Genomic DNA, 20217 nt, shown 5'->3' on the forward strand with positions numbered 1-20217 from the left:
GGCTGTCCAGATATTGTTGACCTTTGAACGATCTGTCGCAGTGTTTGCATTTAACTGTGGCGCTGCTCAGTTTAACTGTCTTTTCTAATGTCGACGTAATGTCGTACAGTCTACCATCCTTCAACTCTACTAATTTTCGTAACCACAATTGAATAAAGTACGATTCATCTTCCACAACTCATCAAAATTCCAACCAGAAGAGGAACACAAAAATCAATTCTTTTTCCCGCCCATGCAGTAATGTATCCCATAACACCTTGCACGTCTATTGTCCTGGAGACAATGACTGTTTTGCTGTACAGGGATTATCTTTAAAATTACCCAAAAGGCATTTCGAGTGGGAAAAGTGAAGCTTCCACTCTTGAATTTCTCTTGGAGAAAGTCGGCTTTCTGTACAAATGAAACTATAAAATGGCAGATGAATACGAATTCTATGTTCAGGTAAGCGTGTGTGAGCACCATGCTTATTTTGTAGATGCAACGGTGTATATTGGGTAAGTTATGGACTGCAATATGGAACCGGAGAAGGACCATGACAGATATGCAGTGACCGTAAGGAATAAAGATGAGAAGATTGTTGGACACGTACCAGTCGAACTATCCATGATTTTTCATAAGTTTTTGGCACAGCGTGGGAAAATTGAGGCGGAATGTATTGGCAGTAGATTTAACGCAGGCCAAGGTAAAGGCCTTGAACTTCCAGTTGACTATAGACTTGTTGGAAATGCTCGCTTCTTGAGAAAGCTGAATACAAAGTTACAGAAGAAACAGGAGAAAGAAGGGTCAGATTAGAAAATACAGTGACCTTCGAAAATGTGATTTTCAAGATTGATTTACTATGTTTTGAGTGACCAATTCAAAGGTATTTTTCATTGAGATGAAAACTAGAACAGTTCAACTGAAAGGTCAGGAGATCAGCGTTGTAAAATTAAACAATTTCATGTCAGCTTGTTGTGTCATCAGCAAATAAACAATGTGATTGACAGAAGGTAACAGTCATTTAGTTACATGAATTAGCCAAGCGTAAAAACAATTGCTAAATTTCCCATACCTGCTGTGAAACTTTATATGTGCAATGTTCTAGCACATAGATTGATCTACTTGGTACTGTACCCTAGCAGGTTATTCGTATCTAACTGGCAGCCAATTTTTTTTATATAAGAACAATTTTCATCTTTGAGGCTGAATGTGTTTTTATGTACGTATGTGATACTTTTATTTTGACAAAATTTCAGCCTGAGTGTTCTTAATCCACTTGTTCTTTTATGCAGGTTTTTACTGTATTACCCTCAACCCTCGACAAAAATCTACACCCTATCAAGAAAGCAATTAAGGCAGAAAATGTGAAGTCTCCTAGACATTTTCTACGGTACCCAAGACAATTTTCCCTACAGTTTTGCAGTTATGCAGAAAAAATGCACTGAAGATTTTCTGTAGTCCCCTGATATGACCAATAAGGACACTTTTCACGCGTCAGCTCCTATTTGCTCGCGTATGTCGTCACAATGAAGTGGCAACTTCTCAGTGGCTGCTAATGACGTCACTGGTCAATGGTGCATTGCAAAAGCAGCTATATAATCCGTGCTTGGCGCCAATCCTCTTAGTATACAACATGGTGACTTACTGTACTTCTATCACTTTGAGACAATACACTGTAAGTATCTGCAATATCGATTTGTATTGATTGTTGTCGGTTTCAGAGCTTATCAGTGTGTCCGAGCCGATGTCGGGTCGCTAGCCAGCACCCATCGATCAACTACCCACGCCAGAACCACTCCTCGTCACGTGACTCTCTAATGGCATCATGGCATTTTTAACAGTTAGTAGTGGCGGTGTCCCCTTGACGTCCCTGTGTCATTAACGCTCTGATTACTCATTGCTCAACTTTTTCCTCAACTTTTGAACACCCTGTTTATTACATAAGTTAAAATAATGACGTTTGTCAAGACAGTTTACTGTCAAACCAAGTAAAGCGTACCCCTCAAGATTACATTAATGAATTAATTCTTTAAATATTGAACCCGCTAGTCGTTTCAAGAATGCGATAATGAATTGATTATTGGAAAATTGAACCTACTCGGTCGTTGCAAGAATACTGCTAATTATTTTATTAGCAGTATTCTTGCATAATAGTGTAATAATAATAGTGTAAATAATAGTGTAAATAATTAGAGCAATATAATGTAAATAGAGCTAGTGTTGTAAGTAAGCATTGGTTTCCCTTGTGTTATTGCAAATAAATAAATTTAAAAAAAAAAAAAAAAAAGAATACTGCTAATGGCTTTAATGTTCAAAAAAATCAGTTTAATATTGATCTTTGAATGACAAATAATCAATTCATTGCATTCTTGAAACGAATAGCGGGTTCAATATTCAAATAATCAATTCATTAATGTAATCTTGGGGGGTACGCTTCACTTGGTTTGACTATAAATCACTCCTGGTTCTTTTCGAGAGTTAGAGACTTCCGTCATTGAATCCATCGAAAAATCGATAAAATACGAAACAAAGCTGACACATCTACAGTACATTTATGCACGGGGGAGAGAAAAAATCAAACGATACTCATAAGTGATTATTTGGCAATGCAGGGACCGCGGAGACCATTTTAAAGTGTTAGGGCTAAGAAATCTGGCCAATACAAACAAATGTTAATTAAGGTCATTGTTTCGCCATTTATCTCGCATTTGCTCGCCATCTGGAACCCTAGAAAATAAATCCCAGCAATAAAAGTGGTAGGGTGTAGGCCTAACAGCCCCTCCTCCTCCGCGGTACCTGCAATGGAAAACAGCATTTCCAACTTGATAACATTTCAAACTTTTTTTTTTCCATCACTTTATTGAAACCACAATGATATTACTTACACTAATGAAAGGACATACTAAATTAATTAATGAATTACTGCGGACTTATTACAATCTGTTTTAAAACAGTAACTAAGTTAACTAAGTAATAATCCAGCGACAACCTCACATGCGGCATGCAGAAAAGAAATAAACACAACCTTATACCTTTTAAAATTTAAGCCTCAACCTTCTAACCAGACCAAAAGTGCGGGAACAATTTAAATTTCCTGCGGACTTATTACAATCTGTTTTAAAACAGTAACTAAATTAACTAAGTAATAATTCAGCGACAACTTCACATGCGGCATGCAGAAAAGAAATCAACACAACCTTATACATTTTAAATTTAAGCCTCAACCTTCTAACCAGACCAAAGGTGCGGGATCAATTTAAATTTCCATTGGTTACGAGTAAGATTGAAGCAAAATATAAGGACGGCTATATACTTGGTTATCAGGACATATTAGTTCACAGAACAGGATAAAGAGAATTCTAACAGGAGTAAAGAACGACACCAATATTTCGTCAATAGAAACTTTACACTAGTTTGCCAACTATAATATTTATTAACTAATGAACTGAAATAATATTTTGTTTCTTTAATGACAAATATGTATTTATTGCAATTCATAGTACAGCCACAACTGAGTTATGAGTTCATTGACTTAAGTTCTCTACTCCAAAAGTTAAGTGCTTGAAGTACTTTGTGCGAGCACTAACTAGAAAGGAATTTTGTATTTTTTTTTTTTTTATCTCAAGATAGTTAGAGATGTGGAGCGCAGCTAATAGCCCATTTCCGAGTTACCTTGTGCCTCTGTTTCAAAACGAGGCTTCGTGCAAAACCTTTCATATGAAAATCGGTTTGATTTAAATGAAAATGAACCTGTAGGGGAAACATATTTTCATATGAATGGTTTCCCAAGAAGACTCATTTTGACATAGTGGCAAAACGCAACTCGGAAATGGCCTATTAATGTACACAGCTTAAGTAAAATTTGGGTTGCGCAGTTGTCCATACCAAAAGACCTTTATCGTGGTTTCTGTTGCATTAATCTACCAGGAGAATTCTCTCTCTCCCCTAGATGAGATGCTAGTGCATCGCAGTGTTACCCCTTCCCTCCCTTCTTCCCCGTTTACCCCTGTATTAAATTCACCAGCACCCATCTATACACCCGGGGAGAGGGAATTGTGAGAGTGAAGTGTCCCAAGAACACAACACACTGGACCCGGCTGGGGCTCCACACAACCCAAAGCGCTAGATGCGGAGACCTGCGCATGTTTATTCTAATGAAATTATTAGCAGTACAAACAATGACCGATACGCAAACAAATAGTGTTGTGGTAACGAAACTGAAGCGATCATAATTCTGTGCTCCAATATATGATCCAAAATACACGACTTCGACAATTCAACATGAAAATTTGACTAAAACGTTTCCTTTCTACAAAATGTATTAGCTAGTGAGGTGCTCAAATGTTACTAACAGAATCATTCCGAGTGAATTCAAAATAGGCCGCGTTCGATATATCAATATTTCAACATGGCTCCGAGGCTTTCAGGAATATTTGGTGGTGTTTTCTTTGTATCCAAGTCTCTTTTGGAATTGAGAAACTGAAAGCCTCGGAACCATGCTAGAATATTGATTTATCGAACGTGGCCTATTAAGGAAAAAAAAAGAGACTCTTTTCCTCCTTCCGCTAATTTTACCTTATTTTCACTTATCTCCAGGTCCCTCAACACAAACGCAACGATTAAGACTGGCGATCGAAGCAGGAAGAAATTGTCACGAAATTTTATGTCCCATTTCTGATTAAATACTTATTTCAGTAAACTCGTCTTTTCACATTTGATAATATTAACTCTTAAATAAATTAGCGAAGTTATATGAATATCAAAACTTCAGAATTAGATAAACTGCAGTTAAACCTCATTCCGGTTATCCACAAAAGAGAGCCGTCCATGATTTTCCTCGATTTTATTTTTCGCCCGTAAAGCCATTAAACAAGTGTGAATGGTACTGTAACTATGACTTCTGAATTCAATTTCACAACTGCTGTTCAACCTCTAAAGGAATATTTAAGTATCGGTATAAATGATAAGTTTCAACTTGAGATCTAGAACTCAAAGGATCAAACATCATTCAGCAAGTGCCTGTATGGACTAATAGGCTGGTGCCGAGTTACATTCGCACAAAACGAGCGCGACTCACGGTTAAGATAACGCCTTGGATCCGCGTGTAACATTTCGAATATGACATGATTTCTTAGCGTTGGAGGCGCCTCTTGCTTGATCCTCGCTATGAATTCACGCACTATTGCCCAGAAATTATTTACAGACCTATCGTACTCTCGATGTTTGGGATTGCCGGCTGTGACAGGGGCAAAGAGGAGTGCTTGGCCGCCAAATTTGACTTCGACGGCTACAATAGTGTCTCTGTTACTGGCAACGATACAGCCGCGTTCGTATTGCGTTGGATACGGAAGGACATGTTCAACAGCTTTATGATGGAAAGCGTTAAAGAGGCCATCGAACATCACAGTAGGAAGAACAAGAGATGATTCATTTATACCACATAAATTTCTCCTTATCTTTATCAAACTGCTTGCCCCGAAAAAGGCCTTGTAATCCAACACACCCACTGCTGGCTCGTAATCTAGCAGCCACTTTTCCACAGCTCGGAACGGCGACATCTTAGTCATGTTGGTGGGTGTAAACTCGTTGTACTCGAGAAAGGTGTCGTCGTTTATAAATATGTAATAATGATATCCTGGTCTTCTATCCAATGCGGCAAAAAAGAGCACATTTCGTCCTGATGCAAAGAGGGTGTTGGGATCAAACAAATAAGTGATGTGTGATCGATTGTTATCTTGGCACCTGGCTTGGAAACTTAGCACAATCACATCACAGTTACAGGTCTCGGGATCGCCAATCTGAGAAGAAGAGGCCAAGTTTCGAGGAAGGCATTGCTCGGTTTCCGTGAGGTAAATAAATGGCTTTTGAGTTGTACTACTTTGTGCTGTATAATCGCGAAGTTTCGAGTCGTAGGCGAAAAATTGAGTTGCAGAATAAAAGTCAGTGTTCTCACTAAATCTGATCATGTCTTGCACAGTTTCTTTGGCATAAAGAATCATGCCAAGGCTTACAACTGAACTCAAAGCCAGTGCAATTGAAAAACCTCTCTTAAACGTCATTGCACTGTAGTGTTTAACAAATCCTGTGCCAGAGGGAAGCGTTTAACAAGAAGCCAGGCGGAGTGTTTCCAAATGATTATGCCGCATTGGTGAACATGTGAAAAATTAAATAAAATAGTTACGGGATATCTACGATCACTAGGAAACAGAAAGTTAGAGTCGTTGTATTCAGCGCGTCGTGCCATCAAGTTCGATATAATGGTAAAATGGATTTTGATGGCTTCATTGCCGAATTTAGCGGTTGACGGTTAAAAATAAGCCGTTTTGATGGTTCACGGATTAAATTTCTGGTCATTTGACGGTTGATCGAAGGTTAATTTTTCGTAATGACGTTTACAACAGGAAATTAAAGCGCAATTTTGGCTAATCAATGGACTCTAAGCTCGGTGTGAAATATCTCACTGTATGAAATCGTCTGAAGATTAGAATCATGTCGTGATATCGAATAAGCGTTATGTATCGAAAGGCAGCACCTGCTAGGCAACATTAGATATTCGGTAACCATTTATTTTACACTGCTTTTAGAGCATGCCTACATGGAAGTTGTAATTGTTCCACTCGACGTGGATTATTTTGATTTTCCACTAGAAAATATCAATAGCACGTGTAAAATCGAAAGTTTTCTCGATATCAGCAAATTTATAACCCTTATAAATTTAAGTTAATGTGACAAATAAGATATATCACACACTGCATGACATTCTGTCTGTGCAAAGTTTGACTGTCACGCTCAAAGGGCATTTCTGGCTCACGTGCAAACAACATCTCATGTCACATGCTGCTTTCATGCCGCATGTGGGTTGCCATAGTGATTCCGCCGGTTCATCCTTGCCATGCCATGTGCTTCAGCTGGTTTTTTTTTTACCTTGTGTCCACGTGACCAAAGTGGACACGAGGTTATGGGCACGTGGACACGAAGTTATGTTGTGAGTTTGATACATTCCTGTGTAAGACATTCCTGTCCCTTAACAATTCTGTGCGTTCCTAATCTAAGAGTCCTGTGAAGGTCGGTAGCTAGATATGATTCAGGTAACTTGCGGGTTAATTAATCAATTTTGGCTACGAAAGCCAGGTACAAAACCGACAATCAATTAACGCCGTTTGGTGCCACTGATTTTGGAAATACGAGTGTCAACCACGCCGTACAGATTTAAGACACTTTATTTATGTATTTTTTTACGGCGACTAGGATGAAGACCTTGGAGACTCATGCATTTGTAGCTATTAGCATGATTAGTGACAGGCTGTTTTTAGCATTTTATTTTGTTAGTGTCCGAGCACTCTGTTCACGCAACTCGCTTGCATAATCAGACAACAAATAACAGGATTAAAACCCCGGGGGGCTACTCCCAGGAAAATCGGGTGGGGGTGTGCGGCCCGCTTCCCAAAACCCTAACCTTATTTATGACCAAAATCTGCGATATTTTCTACCCTATTTATGACCTGACCAAAAATTCGAAACCCTATTTATGACCTAGCCCTTAAATCAAAACCCTGTTTCAGACCTGCGTTATAATAAGTTCCCTAGTTCAGACAAATGTTAAATTACCGTAAACATAATTTGCGAAGGGCTTTTGTTGATTTTCTTTTCAATAATGACGAAAAAGTGGCTTCTTTTTAAAAACATACCCATATCAAGGCTAGAGTGCAAAACCCATACCTTATTTATGACCAAGATGGCCAAAATCAGCTAAAATCGATACCCTATTTATGACCAAAGCAGCTGAAAAACCAGACCCCTTGGGGCCGCACATACCTACATTGCCCATATAAGGGAGTACCTCCCCCCCCCCTCCCCCCCCCCACCTTCCGTGATTAAAACATTGAAGTGATGGGTTTCAGTCTTGCAGAAAAATCTAAAGATGAAAATGAGTGGATTAAAACTACCTTCTAAAGCGCTTTTTCTGCGAATAAGGAAACAGGTATAACTCACAAAAATTAGTTGTTAGCCTCACTGTATAACCACCATGGATCAGGGCATCAGGCCAGATCGAATTGCATTCGTAATGCTACCGAAAGTGTAACGCTTGCATTGTGTTTACTTTACCCTTTATTTTTACCGTGAGAGTAGCCCGCATGAGAGCGTAGTCCAAATCTTTGAAACAATACGCAAATTACCCGGACCTTATTATCGCTGACTGTTTATCGATTCCTCTGATATCGGTGTCATTTCAGTCCATGAAATAAAGCAACAATACAGAGCCGCGTAAAAGTTCCTGAAATGGTAGACATGGAATTCGAAACTGTCTGACAATCTGTTTTGGGAAACCCTTTTGATGAAGGGTTGTAATTACTGAAGTTCCAAACGCCTAAATGTGACTCTAATGTAAGAAAAATCTAGGGATCACAATGAGCAGATTAAAAACTATCATATAATGCGCACTTTCCGAGAGTAAGCAAGCAGGTGTGAACCACAAAAACTAATTGTCAATAAGGGTCGAATCGGGCCAGTCGAGACAGATCGAATTTTCGTCGAAAAATTAACGGAATTAAAATATATCCTGTCTATTTGATCTAGCGTTACGTTCATTGAATTACAACCCCCCCCCCCCCCCCCCGTAGAGGGTTGGGGGATTATGTCTCTCTTGGCAGAGAGGATTGTGACCTCGTTGGGCCATGTAGTGTTAGTTTGTAGTCCTGAACCGGACCAGATCGAGACAGATTGAATTTTAGTCGAAAAATTAACGGAATTGAAATAGGAGCACTAACAGCATGTATAATGTATACTTAATTATTAATCCCGAGGAAAACAGTTAAGTTTGGTTTTCTTAAAATCTCCTTGTTTCTTGAGCATAAGATCATTTTAGTGTAAAATAATAAGGTAAGAAGAAGTACCCGCAGGATAAAACAAAGATCAAGGACGTCTGAAATGTTCTGGGGCCCACTTTCAAATACAAGTTAGAGAGGAAAACTACCAAAAACTACCAAATATATATACGTTATATAGTGTTTACTCTGGAGGAGAAGGAGGGAGTACGTGTAAAGGCAAAATTTCGGCGCAAATTAACCCCTAGCGCGTTGTTGGTGTGTTGTTGTTACAATCTTGGCTACACTTATTGGGTATAGTTTGTTGAAATTTACCTGGGAAAAATAGTGAAACCACACACTGAACAATCACATGCTCACAGTTTATCATTTCTTGAGTTTGTGATCCAAGAAAAACAAATCCTTTTTTTCTTTTGTGGTTAATTATTGCAATCAGGAGCTCCGGTTTTAGGCTTGGCTAAATCTATATATTTAAATATATAAAAATATATTCGCTCGATTCAGTGTTCAAAAGATAAGAGCACGTTTAGTATTTGAGCTAAGGTTTTTGGTGGAATGTGTACAAGAGTCCTTTAACTATGAAGAAATGTCCAGCTCACAAAGAAAGGCAATTATCATCTTAATTGAGAAACAAGGTAAAGATCGATACATTGATTGAAAATTAGAGACCTATATCTCCAGGAGCCATAATCGGGCATAATCCCCGATTATGGCTCCTGATCTCTCTTACTAATGTTGATGCTAAAATCATTTCAAAAGTAATCGCAGTTAGGGTTAAAAATGTTCTGCCAAATATTATCCATCATAATCAAACGTTCTTTTTTTGCGAGTTTATGGACCTCGACTCCGTCTCAGTCCATAAACACGCAAAAAATATATATATTAAAATTTGGCAAGATATCTAGGAAAGACCTATTGTGTACCAAAATGTAAAAAATGGGTATCGAGAATTTGATCATAGTGGCACTTTAACATCGGATTATTTCACCCTAGCACGAGGTGTGAGACACAGGGGACCCTCTCTCTCCATACCTCTTTCTCTTAGTCATTGAAACCTTGGCAATTTCTATTCGCAAAAATCCAGAAATCGGGGGAATTAAAATAGGCAACAATGAAACAAAAGTTTTACAATATGCAGACGATACTGACTGTGGTGCTATCAAATTTAGGCTCGGCAAACGCTCTATTTCAACAACTAGATCGTTTTAAAAATTTATGCGGACTTGAAATACACCGTTCAAAAAACAGAAGGTCGGTGAATTGGGTCTCAAAGGAACAATGATGAAATTAAAAACCACTTGGCATAAATTGGCCAAGTGAACCCATCAAAGCTCTAGGGGTATTCTTTACATACGACCAATCACTACTTTATGAAAACAATTTCCAAGACAAACTTGATAATATGAAGAAGCTAACAAATATTTGGTCTTCTAGAGGGCTATCCATTTATGGCAAAGTTACTATAATTAAATCTCTACTTATCCCCAAATTAGTTTACGTGTCCTCATTACTACCAACTCCATCAAACATTATAAAACAAGTGAGCCACATAATTTTCACCTTTTTATGGAAAGGGAAAGATAAGACGACAAGGCTTTCAGCCATAAACACTCTCGAAGAAGGTGGTATAAAAATGATAGACATTGAAAGTACGATTAAGCCCTTAAGACTGGCTTGGTTGAAAAGAATATTTAATAATAATGAAAGTACATGGAAGTTCTATTTAACACATCTCCTAAAACAACTTGGAGATCTTAAAATACTGTACAATATGATCAGAATCTCTTGTCTGTACTCAGTCTTTTCCGTTGCCGTTTTGGTTTGCTTATTAAACTTCCTAAAACCGAATGAACGACAAAACAATGAACTGCCAAACGAGCACAAAGCAAGCGAAAGCCCAGCCGAACATAAAGACGGCTGAGAGTGCAGAAACATCCATGCTATGAAACGTCTTTTGAAAATCAAAACATATATAATGACTTTTCGCATTTCACGCCATTTCCTCTCATGTAGTTGCGAGAAAATCGCTTGGACTGTCCACGCATCGCGCGAGTCACATCGTCGGAAGAACTGGGTACTATGTCTAAAAATAACTTAAGAGGGATTACCTTGGGTATAAGACCTACATGGGGGATTCACTCTCTTACCTTGATAATATCTTGTCCAAGATCACATGCTAGTCGCCGTACGTCTCTAGTAGCCGTTTACCGCTGAATTACATTCGCCAGCACCCATTTATACATCCGGGGAGAGAGAGACACTGTGAGAGTAAAGTGTCTTGCTCAAGAATACAACACAATGTCCTCGGCCAGGGCTCGAACCCAGAGCACCGTATCCCGAGACCTGCGCACGTTTATTCTAATGAAACTACTGAAATTATTAGCAGTACAAACAATGACCGACACGCAAACCAATAGCGTTATGGTAACGAAACTGAAACGATCATAATTCTGTGGTTAAACTTTACCAAGGGCTCAAATATATGATCCAAAATACACGACTTCGACATTTCAACATGAAAATCTGACTAAAACGTTTCCTTTCTACTCAAAAGTAATAACAAAAAGACTCTTTACCTTTACTCGTTATTCTTTACCTTCTTCGGCTAATTCTTAACCTTTAATATTGAGTGATTGAATAATAATATTGAATACTGATTGAGTGGTTGAGTGTGGTTCTTTAATATTTAATATTTACTCTTTACTCCGTCTTTACCTTTTTCGGCTAGTTTTACCTTATTTTCGCTTATCTCCAGATCTGATAACACAAACGTTATTATTAATACTGGCGATCGACGCAAGAAACTGTCGCGAAATTTATGTTCCCTTTCTGATTAAAATACATAATTCAACGCACTCTTAATTTCACATTTGATAATATTAAAATAATAATAATATTAAAAACTGGAGTACTAGATAATATATTTCCAGACGTTTGATTTGTTTACCAGCCGGCATTAGACGAACAAAATCGACTAAAATCATTTTGCGAGCAATGTGTCGTGCTCGTTTATGAAATAAATTAATTACTTGGTTGACAGGTGGAATAATGATTTTACTGTTATTTTATGAAGCAAAGTTTTCACTAAGCTAAAATAAATGTTTGAAACGGAGCGCTTATTTTTCAGGAAACCTTGTCCTAAAATACCGTCAAGTCAATTTCGCTTTTAGCTATTTCCACTGCCGCGTTCTTTTAGGCGCGTCAACAAACGTGAATTTTAATGGTTTTACATGCGTATAATAAAATAGAGGACTCTTGCCTGCGGACACTCAAGTTAAACCTCATTCAACTTTTTCCACAGACGAAAGCTGCCCAAGACTTTCCTCTATTTATTTTACGCACGTAAAGACATTAAACAAGTGTGAATGGGGCTGTAACTGTGACTTCAGAATTCAATCTCAGAACCGTTAAACCTCTATAGGAATATTTAAGTATCTGTATAAATGATAACTTTCAACTTGAGACCTAGAACTCAAAAGATGAAAAATCATTCAGCAAGTGTCTGTATGGAATAACAGGCTGGTGCCGAGTTACATTTACACAAAACGAAGGCGACTTTTTCCAAAGATAACGGTCTGGATTCGCCTGTAACATCTCGAATATGGTGTGATTTCTTAGCATTGGTGGCGCCTCTTGCTTGATCCTCGCTACAAATTCACGCAATGTTGCCTTGAAATTATTTGTAGACCTATCATACTCTCGATGTTTGGGATTGCCAGCTGTGACAGGAGAAAACAAAAGCGCTTGACCGCCAAACTTGACTTCGACAGCTATCATGGTGTTTCTATTACAGCAAAACATACACCCGCGTTCGTATTGCGTCGGATACGGAAGGACATGTTCAACAGCTTTATGGTGGAAAGCGTTAAAGAGGCCATCGAACATCACAGTAGGAAGAACAAGAGATGATTCATTTATTCCGCATAAATCTCTCCTTTTCTTTATCAAACTGCGTGCCCCGAAATAGGCCTTGTAATCCAACACACCCAATGCTGGCTCGTAATCTAGCAGCCACTTTTCCACAGCTCGGAACGGCGACATCTTAGTCATGTTGACGGGTGTAAACTCGTTGTATTCGAGAATAGTGTCATCGTTTATAAATATATAATAATGATAACCCGGTCTTCTATCCATTGCGGCAAAAAATAGCACATTTCGTCCTGATGCAAAGAGGGTGTTCGGATCAAACAAATAAGTGATGTGTGATTGATTGTTATCTTGGCACTTGGCTTGGAAACTCAGCACAATCACATCACAGTTACAGGTCTCGGGATCGCCAATCTGAGAAGAAGAAGCCAAGTTTCGCGGAAGACATTGCTCTGTTTCTGTGAGATAAATAAATGGCTTTTGAGTTGTACTTCTCATTGCTGTATAATCGTGAAGCTTCGAGTTGTAGGCGAAAAATTGAGTTGAAGAATAAAAGTCAGTGTTCTCTCTAAATCTGATCATGTCTTGTACGGTTTCTTTGGTATAAAGAATCATTCCAAGTATGACAACTGAACTCAAAGCCAGTGTAATTAAAAAAACTCTCTTAAATTTCATTTTACTGTAGTGTTAAACAAATCCTGCGCGGCAGAGAGAAGTGTTTGAATAAAATAAAATAGTTACTGGATGTCTACGATCTCTTGGAAACAAAAATTCAGTAGAGTCGTCGTTTTTAGCGCAACGTGGTATCCAGTTAGATATAATGGTACAATGGATTTTAAAAGCTTCGTTGCTTAATAATTATTGTTTTTCCAGTTGAAATCTATCATGGAAATTAAGGATCGAAAAGAACTCAGCATCAAAGCCAAACCCGGACATTAGTTTTTCTTGCCTTGGAGTCATTTTAACATCTTGATAAAAGTGAAACAAACTAACATCAATGCCTAGAGTCGAGCTGGGACTTGAGCGAGAACTCGAGCCGGGACTTGTCCCAGGACTCCAGCCAGGACTCCAGCCAGGACTCCAGCCAGGACTCCAGCCAGACCCCAGCCGGGACTCGACCTTGGACTTAAGCTGGCCAGGACGTCGACTCGAGCTGATTTCAATTTTAGAAACCAAGAATCTAGATTCGGCTCAGTTTTTAAGAGGCTTTACCGAAAATGGCACGTTTGACCCAAATGATTAATTGCTAGCAAATCAAACACTGTGTATTTTTTTATTTAGTGAATATTATGTACCAACATGTCGGAACACTGCCACCGCCGCAGCTGAATGATCTGAAGAGGTTGCCACTGATTTGGCTTCTTTTGCAACTGGGTTCGTGTGCCTCATGGATTCGCCGAGCTCAATACCTTTAGCCATTTCCACGTAGCTGCCGAAAGACGGCAACACAGCGTTAAAAACTCTACCTCTAACTCTATTTCTTTCCAAGGTCTTTTGAGGTTGGGGATGGCGAGGGAAAGCTTATTTTATATTATATATGAGTCAGCTACGGAACATATAAAGGAAATAGAGAGGAATAATTAATGTGTATTCGGGTTGGCGTTCATAGCCGGTAGACCGGTTGTGGAAAGTAATGAGGCAATTACTTTGGTTTTGGTTTTGGTTTTGGTTTTACCATAGTCTGGAATTGGTTGAGTAGTCTAATTGGTAAGTAATTGGTTTGCATGGTCTTATTGTTAATGCTTTATTTATAGAAAGATCGACAGATACATGTAATTCGAAACCACTGCGTTTTCTTATCAGAACTGTAACAGTGAAAATGCCGTAAAAAAATAACTCCGCTTACCGCTAGCAGGCGGGACGACCGCAAAATTGCAAACTTTTTGACAACGAATCCAGTTCAAAGTTCGTTATCACATTGCAGGTTTATCTTTGTATCGAAAAAGAAAAACTTACACCTCGAATACAATCACCATAATTACGGCAATGCACATACCGTATAAAATGATTATACAAAATTGCACCTTGACAGAAGTAGTGGCCTAATTATGCAAAGTATCATTTGGTCTAAGAAGAGATAAAACGACAAGTAAACAAACAGCTTAAAACCACCGATAACGTTCAAATCGACAAAAATGAGAGTCGTATTGACTTTGCCCATAAAACTCCACCAACCCTTAAACTGCACAACTGTAATTTAGCGGCCATTAACTGTTTACCTAAACAGCAATAATTCAAACAAGTGAAGGCTCTACCTGAATAATAAATCAAGCGATTTTGTGTCAAAGAAGGAGAGAAACGAAACTAACTCATATTAACGAAAATATTTATTCTGCGGCAATGTAAATCTCGCCTTTTGTGCCTTCCTCATCGCTTTCTTGAGTGGGTAGGGTTGCCGTCGCCTTGCAATAAGATTATGGACTGCGGAATATCCAGGAAGTTAGAAATTTCTTTTTCCCGGGAAGGTGTTGCAGATTTGCACCTGTCAAAATTTGACTCAACTTTCTATTCAAAAACCGTAGTCTTTTCTACTTTAGCCAACAAGGAAAATAAATTGCAGTCTCAACCTCTTTTATTCCTCTGTCTTAGTGTTGTTGACAGTGTATTTCCCTCAGTGTCAAAAGGCCTGTAATGCTGGACCTTCCGCGAGGTATCGTCAATTCACTCAGGCATGATCTGTCAAACTATTACCAAATTCAGTCGTTATCCACACAAACAGCAACCTTAACATTGATCAAACCTACGGAAGATAATATGAATAACTCAAGGTTGCAGTAATAACTTTATATCGTTTAACCTAACAGCAAAACGCTTCGTTTGCGTTCGGGAGACTTTCTCACTATAACACGCACAGTTTAAACGTTTAACTTCATATTTATTCGAAATTGGTCTTTTTATTCTAAAAATTAATATTATAACAGAATATTTTACCCCCAAATGCTATTACTCTTCAGAAATCCAATCATGAAATATCAAATCGCGCAATTGTTATTTCTACTCAGAAGGTTAAAACTGCTAAAATCTCTTTATTTTCTCAGGGGCGAAGTAGTAGCCCAAGGGTAGTACCTGTAATCGCTGGATCAGCTAAGTTAAGGCTTGTTGAAAAAGACAATAACTTGGATGGGTGACTTGTGCTGCACATGTCATCTCCTCCCGAGAGAGCAGAGAGCAGAGAGCAGAGAGCAGAGAGCAGAGAGCAGAGAGCAGAGAGCAGAGAGCAGAGAGCAGAGAGCAGAGAGCAGAGAGCAGAGAGCAGAGAGCAGAGAGCAGAGAGCAGAGAGCAGAGAGCAGAGAGCAGAGAGCAGAGAGCAGAGAGCAGAGAGCAGAGAGCAGAGAGCAGAGAGCAGAGAGCAGAGAGCAGAGAGCAGAGAGCAGAGAGCAGAGAGCAGAGAGCAGAGAGCAGAGAGCAGAGAGCAGAGAGCAGAGAGCAGAGAGCAGAGAGCAGCGAGCAGCGAGCAGCGAGCAGCGAGCAGCGAGCAGCGAGCAGCGAGCAGCGAGCAGAGAGCAGCGAGCAGCGAGCAGCGAGCAGAGAGCAGAGAGCAGAGAGAGCAAAAACGCATGGTTACCCCTACATTATATGTTATGAAATGAAATTTGAGGATTTGCGGTATGGGAGCTTTAAAATTCACCTGTTTTGTTTACAATATCTACTTGTCTTTAAGGATTTGCAGAGAACGCATGTTTATACAAGTGACTTCGGCGCGTGAAAGTAAGCAGTTAAGACTTTCGTTCTTTTTTCTTTCATATACTTTAAAAGGTAATCAGTGTTATAAATTGTGTCTCGTATTCTTTGTGGGAGCCTGTTGTTCTTGAAATGGAGACCGCTGGCCCAGTTTTCATGAGCCCTAGTGCCAGGTCCCGGTGGCTGTATTTGTATGAATAGTAATTATCATAGAAGTTTCGTGTCAGTTTTTCTCTGAAGATACATTCTTCATTTCTCATCACCTGTATATGTGAAAGAGACAACAAGATTGCATTTAGAACCAATTAAACAGCGTGATTGACAATCCCGTAAATCTTTCACCTACTCCAGTAAAAGTAAAAAGTAGTAAAAATAATGCATAAAATGCCAAAGACGGGAAGGAGTAAACGATTGTAAGCCTCTTGAATAGAACTGAAGCTCTGAAGGGCTATCTGGTATCTCCTTACCAGAAAGACCTCTGGGGCTTCAATTCTATTCAAAAACTATAAGGGGTGGTAAATGGCAAATGCGAAAAGGTGAGACTGGCGGTTTGGTTTGTGAGCCCGAGACATTTTGACTTCTTCAACTGCGAGACCGAGACTTTAAAATGTTTTAAATGTGAGCTCGATACATTCAGGTTATAAGAGGTTCAGACTTCAATATAAAAAAATCAAAACAAAAACAAAAACAGATCGATACTTCGAGACTTTCTTAGTCTTGCAAAAAATTGAGACTGCCAGACAGCTTTGTGAAAAACATTGAGACTGCAAGACACACATAACCGCTATAAAAACGAGACTGCGAGACCCGTGAAGTTCAACGAAAATTTTGCGAGACCCATGGCCATGGTTTTTGAAGGATCATTCGCCACCCCTGCTATAACTGAAAAACGTAATTGAAGCCACATAACTTACTGTAGTGTAGACTTCTCCATACTTGTTTAATGCGAGATAGAAACCAGTGTGAACGCCCCTGATGTGAATGAGGTCTCTTGCTACTGGTACGAGCTCTAAGACGACTAAAACGTTAATTAAAAAAGAAACAGCTCTTCTTCAGTTTTAATCAGATTTTGTGTTACCAAATTATATTTCCTCGGGTTTTTTTTCCACTTTCTCTTACTGTAAAATCGTCGCGTGGGGGGCGCCCAGCTCTATAACTTCGATTTCAGCATGTTTCATAAGGTGCAAGACCGTACCCCAACGCTCTGTCTGTCATAGTGTCATAACTGTTTCTCGTAAATCATAATTGCAAGGGAGACAGGCACAACTTTTTTTTTATTACAGGAATTTACACATTATCTTATTAACCAGTCTGAACTTGAACATAACCGATCGCATGCCATTGCTCATGATCAATCTTTCGAGAATGGCGATTTCCTAGAAAATTCCGTGTTCAAACAGAGAACTGAGTAAGTTAGTGACAGGCCTGGCCTTGGAAACAAAGCGGGAATTCGAAATAAGAATCCACTGTAGGAAAAAAGATGGCGGCTGTACATTTTACCACAATGCCTTGCAATCCTAACACAGCCTATAAGGCACAAAGAAAGCCAAATTTTTATAACATTTGTCCCCGTTCTAAGGACATTGAGTAGCCTAGGTTTGAAGATTTTATGAAGTTTCTGTATGTTTTTACCAAAGTTGTTAAGGTTTTCGCGCACTAAGAACTATGGGTAAATATACCAGTCGCCATCTTTTTTCCTACGGAGGATTAAAGTAAGTGCCTGCATGACTGAAAAATTTTGTGCGCCATAAATTTTGGACAATTTGAAATCGTAGAGGCCTTACTGCTGTCCACTCTTCATCCCTGAGCCGTCACAGGTAAAAGGGAAATCAAACATAATACAAGAACACTGAAGTAAGAATCAGGCTACCCCTTACCTTGTGGACTGTGGTAATTTCGTGTTCCCTTTACACGTCCATCATTACCGATCTCTAAATATAGGCCACTAACACAGTAAAGTTTGCGCCTTCTAAACAGGACAATAAGATATCGTATGTCAGGAACGACTGTTTTATCAAAGACAAATCTAAATTGAAAACTGGATCAAATTTTGAGCTAATGGCCACTTCCCGTTATGAGGCGCGCCTGCAGGGAATCATGGTAGTCGTATTCATCAAAACAGATATCCAGTCCAAGATCTGGATTGTGACTGAGTGACCGACCTACCGACTGATTTATTGGCTGGCTGGTTATTTTGTTCGTTTATTCCTTCGTTCATTCAGTCCGTCTGTCTGTCTGTCGGTCGGTCTATCTGTCTGTCTGTCTGCCGGTCTGTCAGTCAATCTGTAGGTCTGTCGGTCAGTCTGTCAGCCTGTCTGTCTGTGTGTCGGTCAATTTGTCGGTCTGCCGTGGTCTGTAGGTCGATTGGTCAATTGGTTCTTCAGTCGATGGTTTAGCCATTCGTTCGTTGACGGAGGCTAGCTGACTGACAAATCGACGGAGGTCTCTAACAAGTCGTTCGCACATAAAGAAACTCAATAACGCAAGACGCTAGCTTACCTGCCCATGTTGCAGTAGCTATCGGTGCATGATTCTCGGGAGCTTCCCTGATTGGACAGAATCGACTGGTGCATATACATTTTTCAACTGAGAGATTGAAATGGAAACTGATATTAGGAAATCTAAAAAGTTAAAATCTAAACTGAAAGACCTGAAAAACCTCCGTATCAAAGAGCACCCGTATACATGTTTGCTTGCTTGCTTGCTTGCTTACATGCTAGCTAGCTCACTCACTCAGTGCCTGTTTTCTTGCTTGCTCAGAGGCGTTCTAAGCTTTTACAGTCTAAACTAAATCAAACGATGTAAGCATTAGTCGCGTTAGCCCTTCAACACAAAAGAACGGCAAATGCATACATTTTGGAAAAACGCGAATCTGTGAATAGAGTAACCTCTCAGAGTAAACACAGTGGAAAGTTATGCAGTGTCAGCCGACTTCTGTGCATGTTAATGACGATTTGTGCTCTCGCTATCTGGATTAAATAGAATATTTTGGAGGGCTTGTTTGCTTTGTACGTATCCATATTAACATTCTGAAAGAAAAGTTTAACTTTGCATGTCTTTGACGGAGTATTTCAAAACGCCAACTCCAAAATAAAGGAGTTCTGAGCTTAAGCAAATCACTTTAAAAGGTAGAGTACAGTGTTTTGACCATAAACGATAAGACAAAAATAACAGAAGTGTGTATAACATATGACTAAACAAACACAGGCCGTGTACTGCCAATTTAGTGAACCCTAGTTCGCCCACGATGTTCACCATCAACGTTCTGTGCAGCGACTTCAATTCTTTAGCAGCTGGCTTGTAAGCATACGTGGTAAAATGTTTTCAAGTTCTTTTTCAAATTAAAAGCCATAGCAAAATCATTAAACGATTGAGGTATCTAAGTAAAATTTTCTTGCAGAGACAAATCGATGTGCCTAGTCTCGAGTCTTTACAAATCTATAAGTGTGCGTTGAAAGTACATCAGATATAGGAAAGAAGAAAAGTGCTCTCCACGCAGTGAATCACTAAAAGTCAAAACATAAAGTGAGCATTTCGGATGAAAGCGCTGACCGAGTCATCAAATTACTATTATTAACTCCAAAGCAGGTCTCTAAAACAAACGAATTTAAGAATGACCAAAATTTGTTCAACGTAAAACTCCTGTAATGAGAACGAATGGTAGCGGATTCTATATGAAATACTTACTTGTCAGCCGTTCTGGGTTTTCACCTGAAGTGAAACTCTATGGCTCTGCTGATGAGAACACACTTCTGCTTTCTCCAAACGCTGGCTAACAAAGTCAGCTACAACGTTTGCCAAAGGTTTAAGCTGAAAAGAATCTTAAACAAACAAGGAGCCCCGCACAGTAATGAATTCTTTTCA

The 20217-nt window shown here is 39.2% G+C and overlaps 3 protein-coding genes across 3 annotated transcripts; all 3 read right to left on the reverse strand.

Moving 5' to 3' along the window:
- Positions 1–4917: 4917 nt before the first annotated feature.
- Positions 4918–6388, reverse strand: LOC145497051 (uncharacterized). Its single transcript, XM_081476843.1, has one exon. It carries the CDS (start codon positions 6036–6038, stop codon positions 4977–4979), a length of 1062 nt encoding a protein of 353 aa, XP_081332969.1. The 5' UTR covers positions 6039–6388; the 3' UTR covers positions 4918–4976.
- Positions 6389–11808: 5420 nt separating this feature from the next.
- LOC145498436 (uncharacterized) lies at positions 11809–13346 on the reverse strand. Its single transcript, XM_081478368.1, has one exon. It carries the CDS (start codon positions 13344–13346, stop codon positions 12270–12272), a length of 1077 nt encoding a protein of 358 aa, XP_081334494.1. The 3' UTR covers positions 11809–12269.
- Positions 13347–16182: 2836 nt separating this feature from the next.
- Positions 16183–19197, reverse strand: LOC145497585 (fibroblast growth factor 9-like). The gene is made up of 4 exons (XM_081477403.1): positions 18853–19197; positions 18231–18322; positions 17268–17371; positions 16183–16616 (listed from the first exon to the last, which is right to left on the reverse strand). The coding sequence occupies exons 1-4, from the start codon at positions 18930–18932 to the stop codon at positions 16422–16424; spliced, it is 471 nt and encodes a 156-aa protein (XP_081333529.1). The 5' UTR covers positions 18933–19197; the 3' UTR covers positions 16183–16421.
- Positions 19198–20217: the final 1020 nt, after the last annotated feature.

Source organism: Orbicella franksi, chromosome 9 (genome assembly GCF_964199315.1).
Source record: "Orbicella franksi chromosome 9, jaOrbFran1.1, whole genome shotgun sequence".
Classification (NCBI taxonomy): domain Eukaryota; kingdom Metazoa; phylum Cnidaria; class Anthozoa; order Scleractinia; family Merulinidae; genus Orbicella; species Orbicella franksi.

What these genes read in the sequence shown, in the direction of transcription:
- LOC145497051 (XM_081476843.1), bottom strand. Translation starts at nt 6,038, where the DNA reads ATGACGTTTAAGAGAGGTTTTTCAATTGCACTGGCTTTGAGTTCAGTT.
- LOC145498436 (XM_081478368.1), bottom strand. Translation starts at nt 13,346, where the DNA reads ATGAAATTTAAGAGAGTTTTTTTAATTACACTGGCTTTGAGTTCAGTT.
- LOC145497585 (XM_081477403.1), bottom strand. Translation starts at nt 18,932, where the DNA reads ATGTATATGCACCAGTCGATTCTGTCCAATCAGGGAAGCTCCCGAGAA. An exon ending in AGCTACTGCAACATGGGCAG is followed by an intron (nt 18,323 to 18,852) that starts GTAAGCTAGCGT and finishes TGTCCTGTTTAG; the next exon opens with AAGGCGCAAACTTTACTGTG. An exon ending in ATGGAGAAGTCTACACTACA is followed by an intron (nt 16,617 to 17,267) that starts GTAAGTTATGTG and finishes TCACATATACAG; the next exon opens with GTGATGAGAAATGAAGAATG.